General features: G+C 50.7%; 1 protein-coding gene across 1 annotated transcript; it reads right to left on the bottom strand.

Annotated features, from left to right (window-relative positions):
• Positions 1-451: 451 nt before the first annotated feature.
• SELPLG (selectin P ligand) lies at positions 452-16,731 on the bottom strand. Its single transcript, XM_019978000.2, has 2 exons — positions 16,575-16,731; positions 452-2,433 (listed from the first exon to the last, which is right to left on the bottom strand). Exon 2 carries the CDS (start codon positions 2,426-2,428, stop codon positions 1,145-1,147), a length of 1,284 nt encoding a protein of 427 aa, XP_019833559.2. The 5' UTR covers positions 2,429-2,433; positions 16,575-16,731; the 3' UTR covers positions 452-1,144.
• Positions 16,732-23,420: the final 6,689 nt, after the last annotated feature.

Genomic DNA, 23,420 nt, shown 5'->3' with positions numbered 1-23,420 from the left:
ACTTCATTTCTTCAAACTCTGTAAGACAACCAGTCAGTTGTAGGAAGGCCTTGTGGGGTGTAGCCAGGCTCCCCCTGTGAGGAGGGGGCCACTGGGTGTTAAGGGGAGATGAGCCTCATGCAGAAGAGAGAGGTCAGGGTGGGCTTCTGGGGTGCATGGCATTGATGTTTCGAGGGGGTATCTGGCAGAGATTTGGGGTGCGGGGGGACCAAATTCTGCAGGCTTGAACTATGTCATGGGTGGCACTGGACAAAGTGGTTCCTGGGGCCAGCATTCTCTGCCCCTCGACAGCCTGAACCCCTCCCGCAGCGCCCAAGGATACACCAAGGTGCCCCCTGAAGTAACCTTAATAGCCTGTGCAGGGGGCTTCCTAAGGGCCCTGGGGCTGGGGGAACAGCAAAAGGACCCACTCTCCACCTGAAGGAAGCAGCCTGAAGCATTCACTCAGCCATCACTTGTTCACCACCAAACATTTACTGACCGTCATGGGGTCGCAGAGAGTCGGACATGACTGAGCGACGTGTGTGTGTGTGTGTGTGTGTGTGTGTGTCGTCCTGGGCCCTGAGCTGGGTGCCGGGAGACCTCTGCGAGCACCTCAATCAAGGCCCCGGGGGGGGGAGGCGAGGGAGGGCAGGATGGGATTAGGCTGGCACTAGACAATAGCTTGTAGGTCCACAGAGTCCCCTAAGGAACCTACTCAGCCCCCACAACTCACCGTGGGTTCCCTGAGAGATAGCCCAAATGAGGAGCGGGGGGTGATAGAAAGTGAACTAAGGAATCCAGTTCAGAGTACCCCCTTCCTGTGCAGTGACCGTAGAAGGAAACGGTAGCGGGCATGGCAGCAGGGACGAACTCTGAGTCCTCCTGGGTGCGTGAGGATGAGACTCCAGTGGCCAGGGAACGGAGGCGTTAGAGGGAGCCCAGGACACACGGGGGCTGGGCAGGGAGCTGGGGGGTCGTCTGCAGCCTCTACCGGAGGTTCTGTTTGCCAGGCCTGCTTCGGTGCCTGGAGCCTGGCTGCTCTCAGTCTTGTGTGTGGCAGCCCGGGTCCCCGCCCTGAAGATTCCCGTCTCCAGGGGGATCCAAGGCAGCCTGACCCAGGGCTTAGAGCCTCGGCATGGGCCTTGGCTCAGCAGCTCGGGAGCTAAGGGAGGAAGCTGTGCAGGGTGAGGTCATCCCCTTCACGGCCCTCCCTCGGCCCCGCCTTCCGGCCCTGTTCCCTGGCCTTGGGCAGGTCCCCGTTGGGCACGGGCGCAGGCCCCTCGCCCCGCTCGGGCAGCAGAGATGAGATGCAGACCATCTCGCTGGGGGAGTAATCGCGCACGGGGTACAGGTGGTTCTTGCGGGAGAGGCGGATGGCCAGCACCACGGTGCACACGAGGAAGATGGTGGCCAGCAGGGCCAGGATGAGGATGGCCAGCAAACACTGCTTCACGGGGCCCGGGTCTGGCAGGCTGTCTGCGGGGAGTGGGGCCACAGAGCTCCAGGGAAAAAGGCTATGATGTTTGTTCCCAGTGAAGTCATCAGACAAGTTGCCAGCTGCGACAGTGGTGCCCTTGGGAGTATAAGAGGCCACAGGAAGGGCTGTGGTTAGGCCCCTTGTGGTAGCAGTTCTCGTGGGCAGGGCCTCCACAGTGGTTGGATCTGTGGGCAGGGCTGGTATGGTAGTGGGCTCCCTGAAAGGGGCTTCTGTGGTGGCCGGTTCCGTGGGCAGAGTCTCTGTGATTTTGGGTTCTGTGGACAGGGACTCTGTGGCTGCGGGTTCTGTGGACAGGGCTTCTGTAAGCCTGGGTTCTGTGGACAGGGCCTCTGTAAGCCTGGGTTCCGTGGACAGGGCCTCTGTGGCTGCGGGTTCTGTGGACAGGGCTTCTGTAAGCCTGGGTTCCGTGGACAGGACCTCTGTGGCCACGGGTTCTGTGGACAGGGCTTCTGTAAGCCTGGGTTCCGTGGACAGGGCCTCTGTGGTCACGGGGTCTGTGGACAGGGCCTCTGTGGCTGCAGCCAGCTCTGTGGATGGATCCTTCACTTTGGGAGGGATTTCAGTAACCAGTTCTTTGGTCAGCGGGACCGGTGTGACCAGTTTTGGACTCAGTTTTTTGGTGGTTGCCCCTGTGGCACTCAGGACAGCAGAGTCCCTTGTGGACACCTCCAGAATGAATGACTCAGGAGTCATAGGCCCTGCAGACTCTCTCTGCCCCAGCGTTGTCACCATAGGCAGAAACTTGGGGACCTCAGTGATATTGTCAAGCATCTCTGGAGGGTCCGTTTGTCCTATATAGTCATAGTCTTCATCGTCTTCTGGGTCTGTCTCCTCACCTGGGTATAGGGGGCCTGGGGCCTTCACAGTTTCATTCGTGCTGGTCTCCCCCAGCTGGTGGCTGCTGCCAGGGCCCAGCAGGGCCAGAAGCAGCAGGAGTTGCAGAAACATGGCACCTGGAGGGGGGACATGGACAACAGGGAGTCAGGATAGCTGCACCCCTGGGCCCACCAAGCACCCTTGACCGCGACCCTGGACATCCACATGGTAACACATCTGGTCTGGAGCATCCTCAGCACCCCTCACATGCCTGGTGCACAGAAGCCCCTCCACAAATAGCAGCTGTTACTACTTACCAGGATCAGTGAATCCATCTGGGGGCACTCCTCAACTCCCTTGACCCAGTGCACAGAAATGTATTAATATTTGCCTCAGACCTCCCTGGTGGTCCAGTGGTTAAGAATTTGCCTGCCAGTGCAGGAGACACAGGTTCAATCCCTGGTCTGGGAAGATTCCACGTGCCACTGGGCAGCTAAGCCCGTGCACCACATCTACTGAAGCTGTGCTGCAGAGCCCCTGAGCAACTGCTGCGGAGCCCACACTCCACATCTGCAGAAGCCTGCGTGCCGTAGAGCCTGTGCTATGCGACAGAAGAAGCTGCCACAACGAGAAGCCTGCACATCGCACCTGGAGAGCAGCCCCTCCCGCAGAAAACTAGAGAAAGTCCAAACTAGAGACTAGTTTTATCAAAACTAGAGAAAGTCCATGTGCAGCAGCGAAGACCCAGTGCAGTGTGGGAAGACAGTCTACTGGGGTGTGGAAAGATTACATTAGATCTTCTACTTATATGAACTTCTGTGTCACTTAACTTCTATTTGTGTACACATTTACAATGTCTCATGAGCACAGTGGTACCTGTACACAATTTGTAAATATATCAATGTACCTATCTTGTCCACCGATGGGGTTCATGAGCAAGAGTTTGGTGACCACGGGACTACAGGATAAAGATGCTCGTTTGGCCCTCTGAGGCCTCTTGGAGTGTGATGCTGACTCCTCTCTCTGCATCCCTCTGTTCCAGTTTCCCTTATCTTGGCTCCCATCTCACACAACCCTGGCCTGTCCCTCAGATTCTCAGTCTTCTCATCCTTTCTCCATGTGTTGGCTTGATCCAGTTCCCTTTGACTAGGTCCTCGCTTATATGATGGGGATGATAGCACCTACCTGTAGACTACTGTGAGGATAAAATGAGATGATACCTACAAAGCCCTTAGCATTTTGCTCCTATCTCCAGCTCCTGCAAATAGCAGCTACTTCGGTTCTTTCAGTAAATCTATCCTGTAAGTCCTCGAGGGCCCAGAGCCATCAACTGCTCTATCTGGGGCCAAGAGAACGACTCAAATCTGTTGTGAACAGCCTGTCCTCAGGGAGCTGACAGTCGTCTCGTTTGCCTGTGGGTAGCAGAAGTGACTGTCTGTCTTTGTATTACCCCTCAGCCTCCCGACCAGGGAGCCAGAAAGGGCAGTGCCTCTCCCTTTGGCCATCAGATTGGTCTTTCTTCTTGGCCTTGTGAACACTCATGCCTCCTGGGTTTCTCTCTCTCCCCTTATTCTCCCCCTGGCAGTGGCTGGTGTTTGTGGGATTCAAAATCTTGCAGCTGAGAATCCTGTGGTGACCAACAGCTGTGTTTTGGGCTGAGATTCCTCGATTCCCTGACATAGTACCCTTCCGCAATATGCAATCCAAGGTACTGTGGAAGGGGCCAGGTTGTGGTCCCCAAGGTGGGCTTTCCCCCCAACCCACCCCAGCACACAGAGGCAGCCCAGGGCAAAGGAGGGAACACTGAGCTGCTGTGTAAACTGAGCAGATTGCTTCACCAAGTCTGAGCCTCAGTTTCCTTATCTGTAAGATGGGCAGTATTGCCTCAAAGATGAGAATGGAGTGAAATGCTGCAGGAAGGACCCTGATGCTGGCATCCAGCAGGGGGCTATGGACAGAGGAGCAGAGGAGATGAGGGGTGCCTCTGACTCAGGAGGGTACGGAAGTGGCGACCTCCCTACCTCCCCACGTTAGGGAAGCTGCAAAGACCTGTGTGAGAGCAGAGACCTCCCTGCCTGTTCGGGATGCAACAGGGAGCACTGGGAAAAGCCAATATCTCCCTTCCTGGGACTAAGCCGACCAGCTCATGCCAGAGTGGAGCAGAGCCTGGATAATTTCCAAAACTTTTCCTTGTTTTTTTTCAGTTGGAGTACAATTGATTTTACAATGTTGGGTTAGTTTCAGGTGCACGGCAAAGTGATTCCAGTATACATTTGTTGATACATATATCTACTTTTTCAAAGCATTTTCTCATTTATTCAATACCTTTCCTTGTACTTCACGTAATTCAGAGCAGAGAACAGTTGTTCATCATTTGTTGAATATCTGTAACTCACTCATAGACCCTCTGCTTCTAGACTCAATTCAACCTCTCACATGTTAGTTAAAATTATGATGGTTTCTAAAATACCAGTCTGATCTTACCTTAAAATAATTTCTTAAACTAAACAATGATATTTGCACCAGACACATCTGGCTTTCACAGATATCCTCATTTTACTGAGGAGGGTGAAGCTCAGAGAGGTAGAGCGACTTGCCCAAAGACACACAGCTGCCAAGTCGCGGAGACCAGATTCAAAGCTAGCGAGAACTCAGGAAGGCTTTGTGGAGAGACCTAACCTAGCTGAGAGAGCAGAAGGTGCAAAGCCTTGGAACCCAGTTAGGAGAGGGAGGGCAAAGAAGGAATCAGGAGGACCTTGAAGGCTGTAACACCCAGAAAGGTTGGTGCTCTCTGTACTGGGTACTATGCAGGGCACAAGGTTGAGAGCACAGATTTTCAGGTCCAACAAAAGGATGGTCAAGTCTCAGCTCTGTCCCTTACAAGTGAAATCACCCTGACTCAGATCTTTGCCTTTCTGAGCCTCAGTTTCATCATCTGTAAAATGGGAACAACAAACGCCACCCATCTCATAGGGTTTTGGGGAGAATGCAATGACATAATGAATTCAAAAGTGCCAGCTTGCAGCTCGTGCTTAATAAATGTGTCATACACGTGTGCACACACACACATTCTTTGCCTCTGAATTTGCCTTTGGGAGGCAGACGTTTTTTGCACCTCGGGAAAGAGTATATGGCCTAATCTTGGCCCCACTTTCCTGACGGCAGGGGACTTTAAGAGGAAGCCATGTTTAGGACATATTTCGTAACTATGAGCTTGGGCACTACCCCCACTACCCCCACTTGGGCAGTTCTCGGTTCCTGGAAGGCAGAGCGCTTAGCCACTTCCTGGAAGCAGAAAGGGAGAACAAAAACAGAAGACCCAACCCACCGGCTCCCGGGTCAGGGAGGTACCTGGGTGAGTCAGGGAGATTGGGAGGGTACTGTGGAAGGGGCCAGGTTGTGGTCCCCAAGGTGGGCTGTCCCCCTGCACCCATCCCTTCACACGGAGGCAGCCTGGGGTGGAAGAGAGACCACTGAGCTGCTGTATAACCTGAGCAGATCGCTTTACCAAGTCTGAGCCTCGGTTTCCTCATCTGTAAGATGGGTGGTATTGTCTCAAAGATGAGAACAGAATGAGATGCTGCAGGAAGGTCCCTTGATGCTGGCATCCAGCAGGGGGCTATGGACAGAGGAACAGAGGAGACGGGGGGCGGGCCTCTTGACTCCGGGAGGGTACGGAGGTGGCGACCTCCCTACCTCTCTACATTAGGGAAGCTGCAAAGACCTATGTGAGAGCAGAGACTTCCCTGCCTGTTCGGGATGCAACAGGGAGCCCTGGGAAAAGCCAGTATCTCCCTGCCTGGGCCTAAGCCGACCAGCTCGTCCCAAATGTTCCCAGTGTTAGCACTGACCATCCCTCGTCCCCATCAGTCTCAGGCAACCAGGACCCTGGGACCTGCCATACTGTGGGCTTCAAGAGGAAGGTTACCGGGGATACAGCACCCTGGAGCCAGGCTGCAGCTGGGCAGGCCTCACCCATATGACTGAAACCCGCACGGTTCCCAGAGGCTCTGTGACTGCAAAGAGCCTCGCAGGTAACAAGGAGAGGAGCAGAGTGCAAGCAGCATCTGTGGCAGGTAGGATAATGACTTTCATCTTTGCTAGGACACGTGTACCCTAACGAAACAAGATGGCATAAACCCCCACTGTGAATGGATCGTTTCACCAACTCATCATGTGGGGGACCCGTTCGCCTACCCACCTGGCGCGGGCCGCTCTGGTTCCTGTTACACAGATTAGGGAAGCGAGGCTGAGGGTAGTGAAGCCATTTCCTTCAGCCCCCACCTTTTGCCTCTTCTCTCCTCTGATGGCAGGAAAATAGTTGCTTACCACCGGAGAGGGGTGGGTGGGGCACAGAGAGGGGCAGAGAGATGCCACATCCTATTTATCTCATCGCTTGCCCGACAGAGGTGATCAGACACTGCCCGTTTCCTTCCACCCTGAACTGGGGTACTTCTGCCTGAGCCGCTCTCAGGCAGTGTAGACTAGAGAGCTGCCAGGGGCCACCCCCACACCCACCCGAGCCCCAAGCTCTGCACGGCTGCCCTGGACCACTCAGGAAAGACACTCATGGGACTCAAGACATTTGGGACCTCCCAGCTGGAATCCTGAATCCCAGCATTCAAAAGCTTGAAATCTGAGGATCCAAAGGATGGAGCATCTCAGGGTGTGGGTTGAACAGCCTCAAGAGAGGGGATCCAGTGGAGGCCCAGGCGTCCCCCCACTCCCAAGATCCCAGCTCAGGTCTGAGTTCTGCTGGACTGGACGTGTGACCAAGGAGGACCCTGTGGGGCCTTCTTAGGACAGACACTGCACCCCCCCTCTCCCCCGCATATTCTCTGCTTTAGCTCTTCCCTGAAGTACCTAGATAACAGTACCTGATGCACATTTCCTGAGTTGTTTTACAGATGCTAGATAGCCCTTCTCCCACCAGGTGGATGAACACGTAGCCCCCAGACCTGGCACCCGAGGCTTGATGATGTTAACCTCTGTGATGCTGCCCTGTTACCCAACCATCAACCAGTCAGAACTGTGCAACTCTCCTCCTTCCCTCATCTGGCCTTGAAAAATGCTTTGCAGGACTTCCCGGGTGGTCCAGTGGTTAAGACTTTTCCTTTCAAAGCAGAGGCTGTGGGTTCGGATCCTTGGAGAGCTAAGATCCCATATGCCTTGCAGCCAAAAAAAAATAAGAAAATAGAAAACAGAAGCATACACTGTAACAAATTCAATAAAGACTTTAAACATGGTCCACATCAAAAAAGATCTTTAAAAAAATAAAAGTGCTTTGCAAAGCCTCATAGGGGAGTTCCGGCTTTTTGAGCCCTAGCTGTCCTAGACCCCTTGTCTGCTACCCTGCAGTAAACACTGCCTTTTCCTCCCCCACAACATGGTGTCAGTAGATTGGCTTGACTGCACACAAGAGAGCGGACCCCAGTTTTGGTAACAGACAGGCCCTGGCCCCGCTCAGGATCAAATCCAGTATCAAACCAGATCCAGTCCCACCTCTGTCACATACAAGCTGTGTGACCTTGGGCAACTGAACCCACCTCTCTGAGCCGTGAGTTCCTTATCTGGAATACAAGATTCCAGTAGCGCCTATGTATGCTTTGTGGGATTGTTACAGGTTGAAGTGAGCTGGTCCAGGTTGAACATTTAGTACCTGGTAGGCGCTCACTAAATCCCATGAATGGAGGAGCCTGGTAGGCTGCAGTCCATGGGTTTGCGAAGAGTTGGACACGACTGAGCGACTTCATGTTCACTTTTCACTTTCATGCATTGGAGAAGGAAATGGTAACCCACTCCAGTGTTCTTGCCTGGAGGATCCCAGGGATGGGGGAGCCTGGTGGGCTGCCGTCTATGGGGTCGCACAGAGTCGGACACGACTGAAGCAACTTAGCAGGCGCTCACTAAAGGCAAGCTGCTGTCATTGTCGTTCTGTACAGAAGGTCCTATCCCTGAAAAATCTGCAACCCTGGGATAGCTGTGACACACTTCTGACCTTGTTAGTCAGAAAGAGCCAGGGCCAGAAGCCCCAGAAGCCTGGGTACCATACACAGCCTCAGTCTCCTGTGGTTTGTGAATCACATGTATTTAGTATAGACAACGCCCTGTGCACTGTTCTAAGAGCTATGCATGAATTATCAACTCACTCAGTCCTCACAACCTCCTCATATTAACCCCATGTGAAATATGGGGAAACTGAGGCTCACTTGGTGCTTAGAACCACATGGCCAGTAAGAGAAGGAGCAGGAATTTGAACCTGGGTGGTCTTGCTCCAGAGCCCACCTCATAGGCACAGCTCCGTACCACCTGTGAACCAGGCCTGGACGTTCTCTGGAGCCAGAATAAATGATGCTTCCTCCAAGAAGCCCTCCCAGATCACCCAGGCATGATTAGTCAGGTTATTTAAACGTTTTTTAAAAAATGCTTGTTTACTTTCAAAACATTCATTCCCATCAGTCCATAAATGCTAAATAGGAACCAGAAACTCTTATGACTCATGCTACATGCCCCGGGCTTAGCAGACAGACAGGTGCTGGGTAGGTGCTGTGATATTGATCCCTTGGAGTGCAGGCAGCGTGGCCGGCCACCTCCTTCAGATCTCAAGTCTCCAGTGGATGCCCAGTCCCCACGGGCCTGGCATCCTGGGGGCTCATTAAAGACGTGTTTCAGGAGTGGACACAAAACTGGGACCTGGCAACAGGCTCTCAGCTGCCCAGAGTATGCCATTTGCAGACTTTCGGCCTCACGTGCGTCATCCTGTACTTCCCAACCTTTTCTTATCAATTACCCCAGAGCCATCAAGGAGCCTTTCCAGACATTACGCACATGTGCTCAGTTGCTTCAGCTGTGTAAGACTCTCTGCAACCCCGTGGACTGCAGCCCATCAGGCTCCTCCATCCATGGGATTCTCCGGGTGAGAATACTGGAGTGGGTAGCAGGGCTTCCCTGGCGGCTCAGACAGTAAAGAATCTGCCTGCAGTGCAGGAGACCCAGATTCGATCCCTGGGTTAGGAAGATCCCCTGGAGAATTTCGTGGACAGAGGAGCTTGGCTGGCTACAATCCATGGGGTGGGTCACAGAAAGTCCGAAGCGACTGAGCGACTAACACTTTCATTTTTTTTTCATACCTGGTGAATGTTATGTGGACCTTTACAGACACACAAACCATAGTGACATCTAAGATTTTTTTTTTTTGCCTTCCTCTCATCGTCCAAAAAAACCCAACTCTTGGAACTTCCCCAGTGGTTTTAGTGGTGAAGACTCCAACCCAATGCAAGCAGCATGGGTTCAATCTTGGTTGGGGAACTAAGATCCCATATGCCCCTCCAGTGTGGATAAAAAAAATGGAAAAGAAAAGAAAAAAATTCAAGTCTCAACTGTCGTACCCAAATTTGCTGGTCTGGTAACAGAGGAGGTGAGGTCCTTCCACAAATGAATTCACTGAGACCTACACTTGGTTTTAGCTTAAGAACTGACAATTTTCAGAGGCTATCTGTAGACAGACAGACGGACCGACACACGGACACACACACACACCAGCCATCCTGTAACAGAAGAACAAGCCTGACTCCATCCTGTCTGCCTTTAAAAGACGGGGGATGTTTCAAATATCCCCAAAAATAGTCTTCTGGGGGTGCATTTTGGGTAAGTGAGTGGTCTGATTACAGTTATGCTGCTGCTGCTGCTAAGTCGCTTCAGTCGTGTCTGACTCTGTGCGACCCCATGGACGACAGCCCATGAGGCTCCCCCATCCCTGGGATTCTCTAGGCAAGAACACTGGAGTGGGTTGCCATTTCCTTCTCCAATGCATGAAAGTGAAAAGTAGCGACCCCATGGACTGCAGCCCACCAGGCTCCTCCGTCCATGGGATTTTCCAGGCAAAAGTACTGGAGTGGGGTGCCATTGCCTTCTGTGGATTACAGATATGAACCCATGACTAAGAGGAAGAGGACATTTTACTGTAATGATGTGGGGGCCACTGTACCTATTAGGATCTGAGAAACCTTGGCCTTTGAATGACTCTCTAAATTACAATTGTGAAATTAGAGCCATTCTTTGAAGAAGTGGGGAAGAATGATAAAATCCCCTCTGTGCAAACAATTACATCAGGATGAGAAAAGTCCTACAGTTGTTGCTTTATACAGGCTTTTCAAAGGCTTGAAAAGAAGCCCAAGGGAAAACCTGTCACACAGGAAGAAAAGGAAAGGAAGGAGATTGAAGCCATGTTGCTCCAGACCCCGAAGTGCTCCTCTGGCGGAGCTGGCTGTCCCAGCCACTCCAGCCACTATGCCAACATATCCACTCCTCCCACTGCCTCCCATTCTTCTTGCTCCAGCCCTACGTCCCAACACTGGGGCTCGGGAAGTAGTTGGACTGGTTCCCTCTCCTTAAAGGGATCAGTTATCTTCCTGGGCACTGGAACCTGGTCTGGTGTCACTCTCCAAGACCCAACATGGCACCCAATTTGGACCGGGAGCCACTCCCAGAGCAGGGCAATTGCCCCATAGAGGGCATAAATGAAAAAGGCCAGCTGGCTGGGTTCCTATGGATGCACAGACCCTTCTCAACCTTGGATTTATTTAATTGGACAACCCTCCTTATAGGGAGGATTCTTTCCAAAGGACAGAATTGTTTTGCTACCCATTAACCACCCTACCTGAACAGACATACACAGTCTTCTCAATATGATCTTCATAGGAGATGAAAGGAGAAATGGTCACTGATCAGGCCAGGGAAGAAGCATACCAGCTCCACCTAATGGACTCAAATGGTACACCCAAAGCCCACTTGGCAGCACCCACAGCTGAACCAAACTGGGAGCCTTTGTGGGGGAGCCATGTCCGTTTTTGCTTGTTTTTGGCCATGCCGCACAGCATGCGGATCTTAGTTCCCCAACCAGAGATCAAACCCGGAGCCACAGAAGTGAAACGCTGAGTCCTAACCACTGAACCCCCAGGAATTCCCAATGCCCTTATTAGAGCACTACTGTAAGTACATCTTGGCAGGGCTTCAAAAAGGGGTCCCAAAACAAGAGTTTGAAAAAGTTCAAGAAATTCAGCACAAATCAAGTGAAGACCTCTCTAAATTTGGTGGAAGAATTCATCAGACTCTATAAAGATGCAGATCCTGAGGGCCCTGAAAACACTAAAAAGGCAAATGCAAACTTTATGGGGCAGAGTGCCCCAGATATCAGGAGAAAGTTGTAAAAATTAGACAGTGCCTTTAGAATGAATCCTTCTCAGTTGGTAGACATTGCTTTTGAGGTATTCAACAGTAGAGAACAGACACAGACAAAAGAAGCCCAAGGTGAAATGCTATTTTTCTAACGGCTGTGTTGGATTCCTGGAAGACAGGAGGCTCTAAGAAAGGTAAGCTAGCACTACATACGAAACAGTGGACTTACTGTAAAGAGAAAGGACACTGGGGAGAAGAGAGCGCCTGAAATTAAAGGAAAAGAGGGCTAAAGACATGGAAGCAAGCTGAATGTTCACTGACAAATGAATGGATAAAGAAGATGTGGTGTGTATATGTGTATATATACATACACACATAAAAAGGAATGCATTTGAGTCAGTTTTAATGAGGTGGATGAACCTAGAACCTATTATACAGAGTGAGGTGAGTCTGAAAGAGAAAGATAAATACCGTATTTTAACACATATATACGGAATCTAGAAAAATGGTACTGAAGAATTTATTTACAGGGCAACAGTGGAGAGATATAGAGAATAGACTTATGAACATGGGGAGAGGGGAAGAGAGGGTGAGATGTATGGAAAGAGTAACATGGAAACTTAGTTCAGTTCAGTTCAGTTCAGTCGCTCAGTCGTGTCCGACTCTTTGCGACCCCATGAACTGCAGCACGCCAGGCCTCCCTGTCCGTCACCAACACCCGGAGTTCACCCAAACTCATGTGCGTGGAGTCAGTGATGCCATCCAGCCATCTCATCCTCTGTCGTCCCCTTCTCCTCCTGCCCCCAATCCCTCCCAGCATCAGAGTCTTTTCCAATGAGTCAACTCTTCGCATGAAGTGGCCAAAGTATTGGAGTTTCAGCTTTAGCATCAGTCCTTCCAAAGAACACCCAGGACTGATCTTTAGAAGGGACTGGTTGGACCTCCTTGCAGTCCAAGGGACTCTCATTACCATACGTAAAATTAATAGCCAACGGGAATTTGCTGTCTGGCTCAGGAAACTCAAACAGGAGCTCTGTATCAACCTAGAAGGGTGGGACGGGGAGGGAGATGGGAGGGAGTTTCAAAAGGGAGGGGATATATGTATACCTATGGCTGACTCATGCTGAGGTTTGACAAAAAACAGCAAAATTCTGTAAAGCAATTATCCTTCAATAAAAAATAAATTACTTAAAAAAAAAGATATGGTGTGTACATGTGTATTACATACACACATACACAATGGGATACTACTCAGCCATTAAAAAAGAACAAAATAATGCCAGTTGTAACAATATGCATGAAGCTAGAGATTATCATACCGAGTGAAATAAGCTATATAGAGAAAGAAAAATATATCATTTATTTGTGGAATCTCAAAAAAAAGATACAAAATCAGCTTTTTATAAAACAGAAATAGACCTACAGAAATAGAAAACAAATCTATGGTTACTAAAGGGAAAGGGGGTTGGGAAGGAATAAGAATATGCAATTAACATTCTTATATACTGCTATATATAAAATAAACAACAAGAACCTACCGTATGGTACAGAGAGCTACCCTGAGTATTTTGTAATCACCTAAACGGGAGAAGAATCTGAAAAAGGATATAGACAAATATATGTATAACTGAATCACTGTATTATATACTTGAAAACAACGCAACATTGTAAACCAACTATACTTCAATAAAAAAAAGTTTCTAAAAGAGGGCTAGAAATGGATAGGAAAGGACAGGAGTGGGGCCTATCAGACGGTAGAGAGGGGAGAATGTTCAGATGATGAATGAAGAGGCCTGGGGTTCCTCTGGATGTACGACACTCAATTCAAACATCCCCACAGGAGCCCTGGGTAAAACTGACAATGAGTAGCAAACTGGTTGATTTTCTGGTAGACACGAGGGAACAAACTCCGTACTAGACCCTCAGTTTAGTCGTTGAAAAGACCTGATGCTGGGAAAGACTGAAGGCGGGAGGAGAAGGGGACGACAGAGGGTAAGATGGTTGGATGGCATCACCGACTCAATGGATGTGAGTTTGAGTAAACCCGGGAGGTGGTGATGGACAGGGAGGCCTGGCGTGCTGCAGTCCATGGGGTCGCAGAGAGTTGGACACGATTGAGCAACTGAACTGAACTGAAACCCTCAGTTAGCACAGAGAACCTCCCAGTCTACGCCAGTCAGTGGGCTGTCAGGGGAAGTACAGAGGTGATCATTTTCACAACCACTGGAATGCCACCTAGGAAATCTGATATTAAAATATAGTTTCCTGTACATGCCTGAATTCCCTATCCTCATCCTAGGCCAAGATCATCTCTGTAAACTAAATGCTCAAGTGACGTTTTCCGATGGGACCACTAGATATCAGAGTCCCACCGAAACCTGCTTTGAAACCTACAGAGGGCTCTCCTAGAAAACTCAGAAAAATGGACAAAACTTAGATGATCTCCCTGAGGTCTACAGAAAGGTAAGACCAGAAGTATGGGCCAATGGCATCCCAAGAAAGGCAAATTATCGCCCAATCTGTATTGCCTAACATCAGTGACAATGTGCTTGCTTTTATCTACAAATATCAGCCAAGTATCATATTGATTGGAAACTACTCATGTACCTGGGGATAAGGCCTTGCCAGTTGCCCTGCAAAGGATTAGAGTGGTTCCCAGAAGCAAGCTTAAATTAAGCTCTTTTGAAATATTGGATTCCTGGTGTCCGCCTGACCAAGAGAACCTGTAGCCAATAGGTCGACAGACTCGGTGTTGCAATCCATTAGATCTTAAGTTGCTGTTTCAAGTCAGCCCCTACCATATAAGTAATGAGGACTTCACTCTCTCATTTCACTGGTACTTGCTGGAAAGGAAATGCTTTAATCAAGCTCTGTCCAAGTGGGGCTAACAGGGGAAATATACAAAGATAGCACATGGCAGAGCAGCCTCCGTGCCCTCAAGTGCTAGAGTTTATATACAGGTAAAGTGGAATTATATACATATACACACACGTGTGTGTGTTCAAGTGCTCGTCTAAGTGTGCATACGTGCTCACTCAGTGGTGTCCAACTCTTTGTGGCCCTATGGACTGTAACCTGCCAGGTTCCTCTGTCCATGGGATTCTCCAGGTGAGAGAATTGGAGTAGGTTGCCATTTCCTCCTCCAAGGGATCTTCCCAACCGAGAAATCAAACCCACGTCTCCTTCAGCTTCTGCATTGGCCGGCTGAGCCACCTGGCAAGACTTCTTGTCTTAAGTGTGACAGAACTGCAAAAAGGCGGGGCAGTGTCCTCAGAATGCAAACGGCTTATGCTCAACCTAGGACTTGGGAATACTGCCAGTTTCAAGTTGATAAATTCCATTCCCCCATCACCCCTTCCTCGCCCTTGTTCAGCAAGAAGTAGCCAGGATGATCACTGACCCCACCCTCGCCACCCCCACCGCTGCCAACATTGTGGGATGGACACTGACAGTAGGGAGCCGTAACAGAGAAGAACAGACCTGGCTCCACGTTAGATCTACTCCTTTAGCTCTAACCTTTGTATTCTGTTGCCTCTGGTTAGGCCTTCTGGCTCTGCACTTTTGTAAAGAAAAAAAAAAAAAAAGTGTCACCTATAGCCAGAAATACACATACTGTTTTGTTTCTCAAGGCTCTGCCTCCCAGACTTGACCTTTAAAGGTATAACAGTTTTCCATTCATATAGAGATTAAAAAGTTGCCGAACAAAAAATAACAATTGTCTTGGTAGAGGTTTATAGGAACACCGTGACCAGAACTACTGTGGACAGCTGCAAGAACTAAGGATTCCAACTCCAAGAAGTTTGCAGCAACCAGCCACCCCACCCCTCCCTTTTAGTATAAAAGCAGCCTGGATCCTAACTCAAGTAAGATGGTTCTTTGGGACCCTAGTGGGCCATCTCCTCAGTCAACTGGCTTTCTGGATAAAGTTGCTCTTCCTTATACCAACACATTGTCTCTCGATGCTTATGTCCTGTCCTGCAGTGAGCAGCACAACCAGTAACAATCCTATTTCCTTCTAGCCACAGGCCACCCCCACCCTCTGCCTGCTCCGGCTCAGCAAAAGGAGACCGGGAGACCAAAACTTGGGATCTCTGTGGGCTCCATGAGGGTCCGGTGACCAGATGGAGCCACCACAAATGCAAGCCTGCCCACCTCCCAGCCGTACCGCCGTGGGGGCAGCTGCTTCACCCCTCTAAGCCTTGGTTTCTTCATCTGTTAAAAGGGGGCACAGAGTTCTCTGATGACTCCCTGACTCCTCTGAAGGCTGAGGTTCCCAGGTGGTGCTCACCCTGCAGCCCAGCCCATTCTGTTCAGTTTCAGTCTGCCGGGTCTGCTGGCCCAGCCAAGCCGGGTGAGGAAGACGTCTACCGTGCAGGGTGTGGCCTGCCTGAGGCAAGGGGAGCCACATTCCAAGAAAAAAAGAATTCCAGGCAACCAGAGCCTACCGGCCCTGATACTTTCCTTGTCTCTGTGTATGTGTGTGTATAGAGGGACACTGCTTGAGCCACCAGCCCCCCACCATGCCCTTATATGCCCCTAAAGCACTCCGGACACAAAACAGGAATATTCTCATCATTATTCTGACTTTCTCTTTTGCTGGCGGTAGTTTCTGAATTCTAATATTTTAATAATTTGCTGTGCACACGCATCCCTTCCTCAGTCCTATAAAAATGTAAAGAACACAGGTTTGAAAAATGCAATTTTAAATGGATCCACAGCCTGAGCAAATCTCTTCTCTGGGCCTTGGTTTCCCACACGTGAAGGGGTAGGATGATTTTTAGGGAAACATTCCTGATTTCTCCATTAAAAAAAAGAATTCACAGTAACCCCCAAGCCGGCAGCTGCTGGCAAAACTCGTGGGAAGGGACAGATGAAAGTTGAGGGGGTTAGGACCCAGAAGAGACAGCAGAATAAAGCTCTGAACTCCAGGCACACCTCAATCCCGAGTGCCCAGAGTGTTGAGATGCTCGTTCCAGGGGCTGCACCTCAGGTCCTGCCTGGGGCTGGCCGCCAGCCTGCCCTTGTCTGTCAGGCAGGCCTGCTGGCCCTTGGGGACTCTACCACCCAGCCACTCCCCGTGGTTTTGCAAGCTGGCACTTACCGTGCTCAGCAGACCATGGGACAGCCACCTCGTGGGCCCAGGAGAAGTGGTTCCTCTGCTTTAGCGACAAGGACTCAGCCTGTGCTGCCGAGCACAGCTGTGGCACCCCTGCCGTGGTCTCGGATCGCACCAACCCCCAGCGGCCGTGTGTAAAAGAAGGAAGCGAGAGTGTGGTTACTCAAGGCCACGTGACAGCCCACAGCCCCTTGTTTGTGACAGCTTCGGGGACGTTAATCAAGCCTGGTGGGGAGTGAGAGACAGGGGCCCGCAGGGCCTGAGGTCACTCTCAGGTTCCTGACCGTGAAAAACACCTAGAACCACATGGGAACTCGTGGGGGAGTAGTTGGGAGGAGGCTCAAGTTGAGAAAGGCCACACCACAGTATTACCACAGGGATGGAGGGTGGGGTGAGAAGGCACCCCGCCCTAGAAAGGAGGGATTGACCAGATGCAAAGGAGGATGGTTCTCGATTCTTGGCCAAGAAAAGAATTGGGGGTGGGGGAGATTCAAATCACAGATCTTCCTGAGCTTTGCAAATCAAATGTAACCATTCTTTGGAGATCTAAGAATCTCTCGAAGGTGCCCAAGTGCTCCTTTTAGCTGCAATCAAGAACCTCTCTGGGGAGACAGACTGCAAAATCCATGAGGGCAGGTTCTGCCTGTTTTATTGCTCTTTCCTGTTTTGGTTCTTTAGCCAACTCTGACACCCCACCATCTTTGCTCTGAGACCCTAAGGCAAGTAATTCTGGGCTCTGGCCTTCTTGTGGCTGTTCATCTGATGAGGAAGCCAGAAAGTAAACAAGTAAACAGATCATTAGGACAGAGTGGTGTGGTCATGTCACTTCTGGATGAGCCAGGGAGGGGCTCCAAACCTACCCTGGGCAGGGGAGGGAGTTGACATGAGACTCTTCCAAGGAGAAGTGGCCACTGAGATGACAAGTAGCCCAGGGAGAAGGCAACAGCCCAAGGAGAGTGCAAAGCTGGGAGGCCTGAGAATGCACAGACTCTCAAGGAAGGCAAAGAACAGGGAGGGCTGCCTTCCAGGGTCTGGCCAGCGCCTTTGTATTAATACAAGGTGGGGCTCAGCATACATGCACAGAGAGCACCACATCCTGGCTTGTTGTCTTAAACTGAAAATCAGAGCCCCAGTGGGTGTTCACATGACAGAATCTTGATCACTTGAGGAAGCTACAGCCAGAAGGGGACCCAAACACTCAGTCTGTACAGGCAGGGAACCTGAAGCCCCCAAAGAGGAAGGGAGACACTCAGAGATTCTTGCTCCTCCTCAGCAGGTGTGGGAACAGCCAGCCCTCACAGGCAGGGGCTGAGAAACTCTGAACGCCTCACCCAGGGGAGGAAGGCCATGCCCCAATCATAAGCATCTCAGATATTAATACATCTCTTCTGGCCCGGGTTCACAAGCCCATCGGAGGCGGGACAGTCCCTCTGCTAGGCTCCGCCCCAGATGTCCACCTCAAACCCCAGGTCATCCCAAACCAGAGCCCATCACCTGGCCCACAGGTGTAAAGTCAATGACGAGGTCCTCAAGACGCAGAGGTCAAGGGAACAGCGTTGGCCAGGAGTCAGAGACCTGTGTGACCCCATCCAGGTCCCAGTGCTTGATTCATAAAACAGTAAGCCCTCCAAAGATGGAAGGTTGTCCAAGAACTAGGGGCAGATGCTAATGGCCAAGTCAGAGAGACAGGAGGAAGACTCTGATGGGAACGAACAATGGGGCAACAGCCCACCTGCCGGGGTGGAGAGGGGAGCAGCCCTGACTTTGCAGCAGGAAAGACCCCGTGAGAGTCTGGCTCAGGGATGACAGTCTACACAGAGGGTGATAACGAGGCAGGCCTGCTGGAACTGAAGGAGCTCCTGGGATGTGGGACTTTTAGTGTTAAAACTGGGTCAGTCCCAGGCAAACCGGGATAAGTTGATCATCCTAGAGCAGGGAGCAGCCCCTCCCAAGCCACAGAGCCAGAGGACCTGGTCATTTGTTCAATTGTGAATGGGGTGCGGGAGGCTGTGGGCCCCACCTGTGGAATTGGGGTGGGGGTACTGGCCAGGGGATCCAAAGGAAGCAGAGGCATGGCCCCACCCCCCCAGACACCTCCTTTCCTTCCTGGCCCCTGTGCAGCTTCAAGCTGCTTCTCAGAAGATTCTGGCACAGCTGAAAGGAAAGTTTATTCTTCCACAGGCCGGCCCCGGGCCCTTATGCCCCTGTGAGCTTTGAAAAACCATCCAGGAGCAGTGACCCATAGGGGACCACTCACAAGACCAGGGGCCTGGCAACTGGCCTTTTATAAGCTGAGTGATCCAGGCAAGTCACTTCTCTGGAGCCTCGGTTTCCTCTCCTGCAAAGCCTTAAAATACAGAAGTTTAACATTACCTTGGCTTCTGCTAAGCACCAGACTCTGTGCATCTATCTGCTTGTAGGCTCACAGCAGCCTTTGGAGGTTAGGATGCTGAGGCTCAGAGCAAAGCTGTGCCTTGTTCAAGGTCACACAGAGTCAGTGGCAGAGTCCAGGCAGCCAGAAAAAAGCCCCTAGTCTACACCCCTGGCTCGTGTTTGTGCCGGCTTAGAGTTTTAGAGTACTGGTGAATCTTCTTTATAACCAGCAAGTGCTCTACATAAGGAGGAAGGTAGTAACTTAGCAGCAGGCAAGCTATGTCAAGGTTAAGACTTGTGCTGCTAAGTCTGCCCGGCAGAGGAGCAAACAGTACTAAGGGGATGCTGGTTCTTGGCGTCTGTGCGAAAACCATAAAAGCATACCTTACAGCACCTAAACACCAGTAAGACGCAAGCATGCAGACTGAGTGGGTTTCCACTTCTACAGATGGAACCAGAAAAGTACTGCAGATGTCTTTGGGGATCGAAGCAATGACATTTCACCTAAGAGAAATATCGGTAAGAAACACACAAGTCCCACAGTATGGAAACCTGTCCTTTGATGGGATAAAGATGCAGGCGTTAAAGTCACGTTTATGCTAAATGTGTGTAAAAGCACTTGTACCTTGTTAGGTGAAAAGGACGGGGTGTTAAAAAGTGTACAAACAGCATACTTTCAACTGGATGTGGTTGCTTAGTGGACGGACTGAAAGAGAAGCTTACAGTGCCCTGTAAGCATAACAGTGGCCCTTTCTTTCTGAATATTTTCTTTTTCTGTATTTTTAAATAGAAAAGGGTATATAATGATGTATATGTCAGCTTTATTATCAGGAAATAGGCTCTAAACGGTACAAGGACTTTACAGACACCCTGTATTTCAGGATGGCTAGACAAGCTGCAGTTTTTGACTGCTTCTATCCTTGTGGGGTTTTGGGGGAGCTTTTTCTGTACAATTCTAGAAAGCAAAGCTTTTCAGCTTTGTGGATCTGTCAACCACTATTCAACTCTGCAGTTGTAACATGGAAACAGCCATGGTCCATATGTAAACAAATGAGCACAGTTGTGTGTCAATAAAACTTTATTTACAAAAACAGATGCAGGGCCAGATTTGTCACACAGGCTGCAGTTTGCTGATCCCTGATCTAGAAAAATAGAAGTCACTGGCTATAAGAACCAGACTGGCGAAGGGCCCCACCTGGTCCCCACCCATGGGCAGAATGAAACATTGGTCCACTTAAGTCTACGCTTCTGGCTCTCTCAGTACTGGACACATTTATTGAGCCCTGACAAGCGCCAGGCACTGGGATGAGCCACAAGCAGGGAACATACCTGTCCTTGTCCTCCTGGGGCCTTCAGGTTAGTGGTCAGGCCAAAAGCCACTAGGCAGGGGCACTAAACGTGGCCAGGAAGAGAACACAGGCCTAAGGATCAGGAGAACTGGGTCCTTGCTTCACATTTGCTGTGTGGGGTTAAGGAATTCACGTGAGCTTTCTGAGGCTGGCTCACCTGCACAACAGAGACTTGAATGCTTAGTGCCAAACAACGGAAAGACTCAGTCAAGATCTGACAGCAGGTAGGCCCACCGATGTAGGCAGAAGCAAGGATATGCAGTACTTCCCAGCACTCTTCACCAAGACACGAGTGGCTGGGGTGTGGGGCAGGAATTGCAATCAGCAAAGCCACGGAGCGTTAATTTCCTCTCAGGGTTCAGGGGTGAGCTAGACTGGGAACCGAGGGCCATTTAGGACTCTTCTGGAGAACATGTGTCCCTGAACATTAACTAAAGCTTGGAGCAGCCTTGTCTTAAAGTGAATGGTGTGGCTCCTTGGGTCCCCAGCTGAACAACTAAGGATTTGCTATCCAAACAGCCCGCAACCTTCTTACACTCGGACATTCCTAAATACTCATCTGGGGGCTAAATGCAGTCGTGTTGCCGCTGGGTGGTGGGTGCGAGTGCCACAGCCACCACGTGGTGATGGCCGCAGTCACACGGTGGGCGCCCAGTCCCAGCAGCCTCAGCACCACCTATACGGCTCTGCTTGTGGCAAGGACTATCTATGGTTGCATTTGGTTCCTTAGTTTTCTCTGGGTGGGGACTGAGGTAGGGAACACTGTTCTTATGAAACAATACCACAGAGACAAAGAGAGGAAGCATTAGGTGGCCAAAGTCAGCAGAATTTAGCCTCAACCTGGTATTTACCAGACATAAGCTGGTCACTTATTGAAGAAAACGAGAAAAGAAAAACAAACAGACAAAACTTGTGGAATTCTGGAAATATGTGGACAAGCAGGGACTGTATCTGAAAGGCCAGGAGTAGCTGAGATCTGATCATCTTCTCAATTTGCTGGGGACTCGCTGGGGCCCACCGCCCCCCCCAACAAGATGTCCACTTCCTGCGTGACCCTACATCCATTTCCCAAAAAACAGAGGAAACTGCAGGAAAACGGGGGTGGCGTCTCATAGAATCATGCCTGCCTTCCTAAGTGGCCATTGTGCCACTGAGGAAATGGGCTCAGGGAAGGGCCCAGGGGATCGGAGCCCAGGTAAGCCAGATAGCAAAGCCTCTGGCTTCCTCTCAGACAAAGAGGGGTCTGGCTTCCCAGCTGGCACTAGTGGTAAAGAACCTGCCTGCCAATGCAGGAGACATTAAGAGATCTAGGTTCAATCCCCGGGTCAGGAAGATTCCCTGGAATAGGAAATGGCAACCCACTCCAGTATTCTTGCCTGGAGAATCCCATGGACAGAGGAGCTTGTCAGGCTACAGTCCACGAGGTCGCAAAGAATCAGACACAGCTGAGTGGCTGAGCATGGCACAGCTGGAGATGCAGCAGTTTTCAAATTTACCTGCCACGGGACTCTTGGTTCAAGTGAAAACAAAGCTCTTCTAAAATACAGAACAGAGATATTGTAATAAAAGGTCCTGCCCTGGAGAGGCAGAGGGGACTACACCCAAATGCCTGCCCTTCCCTTCCCCTTTCCCCAACACCCTCGTGGACACAAAAGAGGGTTCACAGAATGCCATTTGCTGATTTGAATGTCTGAAGGGGAAAATGGCCACTTTAAGGCCCAGCAGAGCCAGGATGTCATTCTGTTAGGGGGAACACTGATGGAAACTGCCCACCCTGGCCAGGCCTGATAGTAACCACTTGCATGAGTTATCTTCCAACAGGAGGTTCTGGTAATGAACACAAGCCACCACCTGTGAGAATTCGGGAAGGGTGAAGAGGAGAGAGGAGATGCCAGTCCATATTTCCTATGAACCTCCCAGCGTCCTTGCTGGAATCCGCCTCAGCTTCTAGGTCCACACCAAGAAGGACTACATCTTGGTGGTCCTTCTGCCACCAAGAAGGACCCTGAGTCAGAATGACTGGCCAGAGACAACCCAGAAACTAACCCCACCACCATAAAACCTGAGACTGTCAGCTACCTAGCAGAGCAGTTCTCCTGGGTTCCCTTACCCTGCTGCTCTCCACCCGGGGAACGGGATCCCCTTCCCAATAAAGTCTCTTGCTTCATCAGCACCTGTGTCTCCTAGGACAATTCACTTCTGAGTGCTACACAAGAGCCAACCCTTGGGCCCTGGAAGGGGTCTCTTCCTGCAACAATTCCCCTTCTCAATGAGAACAGAACTTCGGGGAGTTGACCTTCAGCCCGATTCTGGCTCCATCTCTGGGCAGCCCCAGGAGCTGGCTGCTTTCGATGGAAGCCTACAGAGTAAGCCAGTCCTTCAGAGTGAAGAGGGAGTCTCTAGGGCTCACTGGATCAGCTTAGGGTGGACAGTGGCTGGTCCCAGACCGGAAGGCCAGACGGCAATCAAATTTTAAAATGGTGCTCCAGACTCAGTGATTTTTCCAAGACATAGCAGTTGAAGAAATCAATGCCTCCAACAAGCCACCCCAAGCCCTGGGCTTTCGTTGGCCCTAAAGGTACGAAGATGAAGAACTCTGGACCTCGGAACTCAAGGGGCTCTAATGGGAGAAACAGAGCCGTATGAGGAAGCGGTCTTGGCTGCAGACAAACTCAACTCAAACTGGCTTGGGCAGCAGGATTCCTAGGGTGTTTCGGAAAGCTGGATCTCAGGCATGGACTCAGGGAGCAGAAGGAAACCAGGATGCTTTCTCTATCACTGCACATCTGCCCTGCCTGCTTGCTCCCCGCACCCCTAATCCAACTCCTTCGTAAAGGACTTGCTGCCACTGAAGGTGGCGGGTTCATTGGTCCAGCCTGGGGTGGACTGTGGTCAGGGGAAGGTCATATTCTGGAAGCAAAGTACTGTTGCCCAGATATTCCACTAGGCACCTTCATCTCCGATAATGTCTGTTGAGTCAATTCACTCACTCAACAAATGTTTATTAACAGCATATGCCAGATTCTAGAGACACCAGCGTCAAGTACTGGTCCTGTCCTCATTCCATTTGGGAGAGACAGAAACTTAAAGAGTTGATAGACCTGGTGGT

This window comes from Bos indicus, chromosome 17, assembly GCF_029378745.1.
Source record: "Bos indicus isolate NIAB-ARS_2022 breed Sahiwal x Tharparkar chromosome 17, NIAB-ARS_B.indTharparkar_mat_pri_1.0, whole genome shotgun sequence".
Taxonomy (NCBI): domain Eukaryota; kingdom Metazoa; phylum Chordata; class Mammalia; order Artiodactyla; family Bovidae; genus Bos; species Bos indicus.
This window is presented reverse-complemented; position numbering and strand designations above follow the sequence as displayed.

Excerpts from the sequence above, each read along its gene's own strand:
- SELPLG (XM_019978000.2), bottom strand. The coding sequence starts at position 2,428 with ATGTTTCTGCAACTCCTGCTGCTTCTGGCCCTGCTGGGCCCTGGCAGC.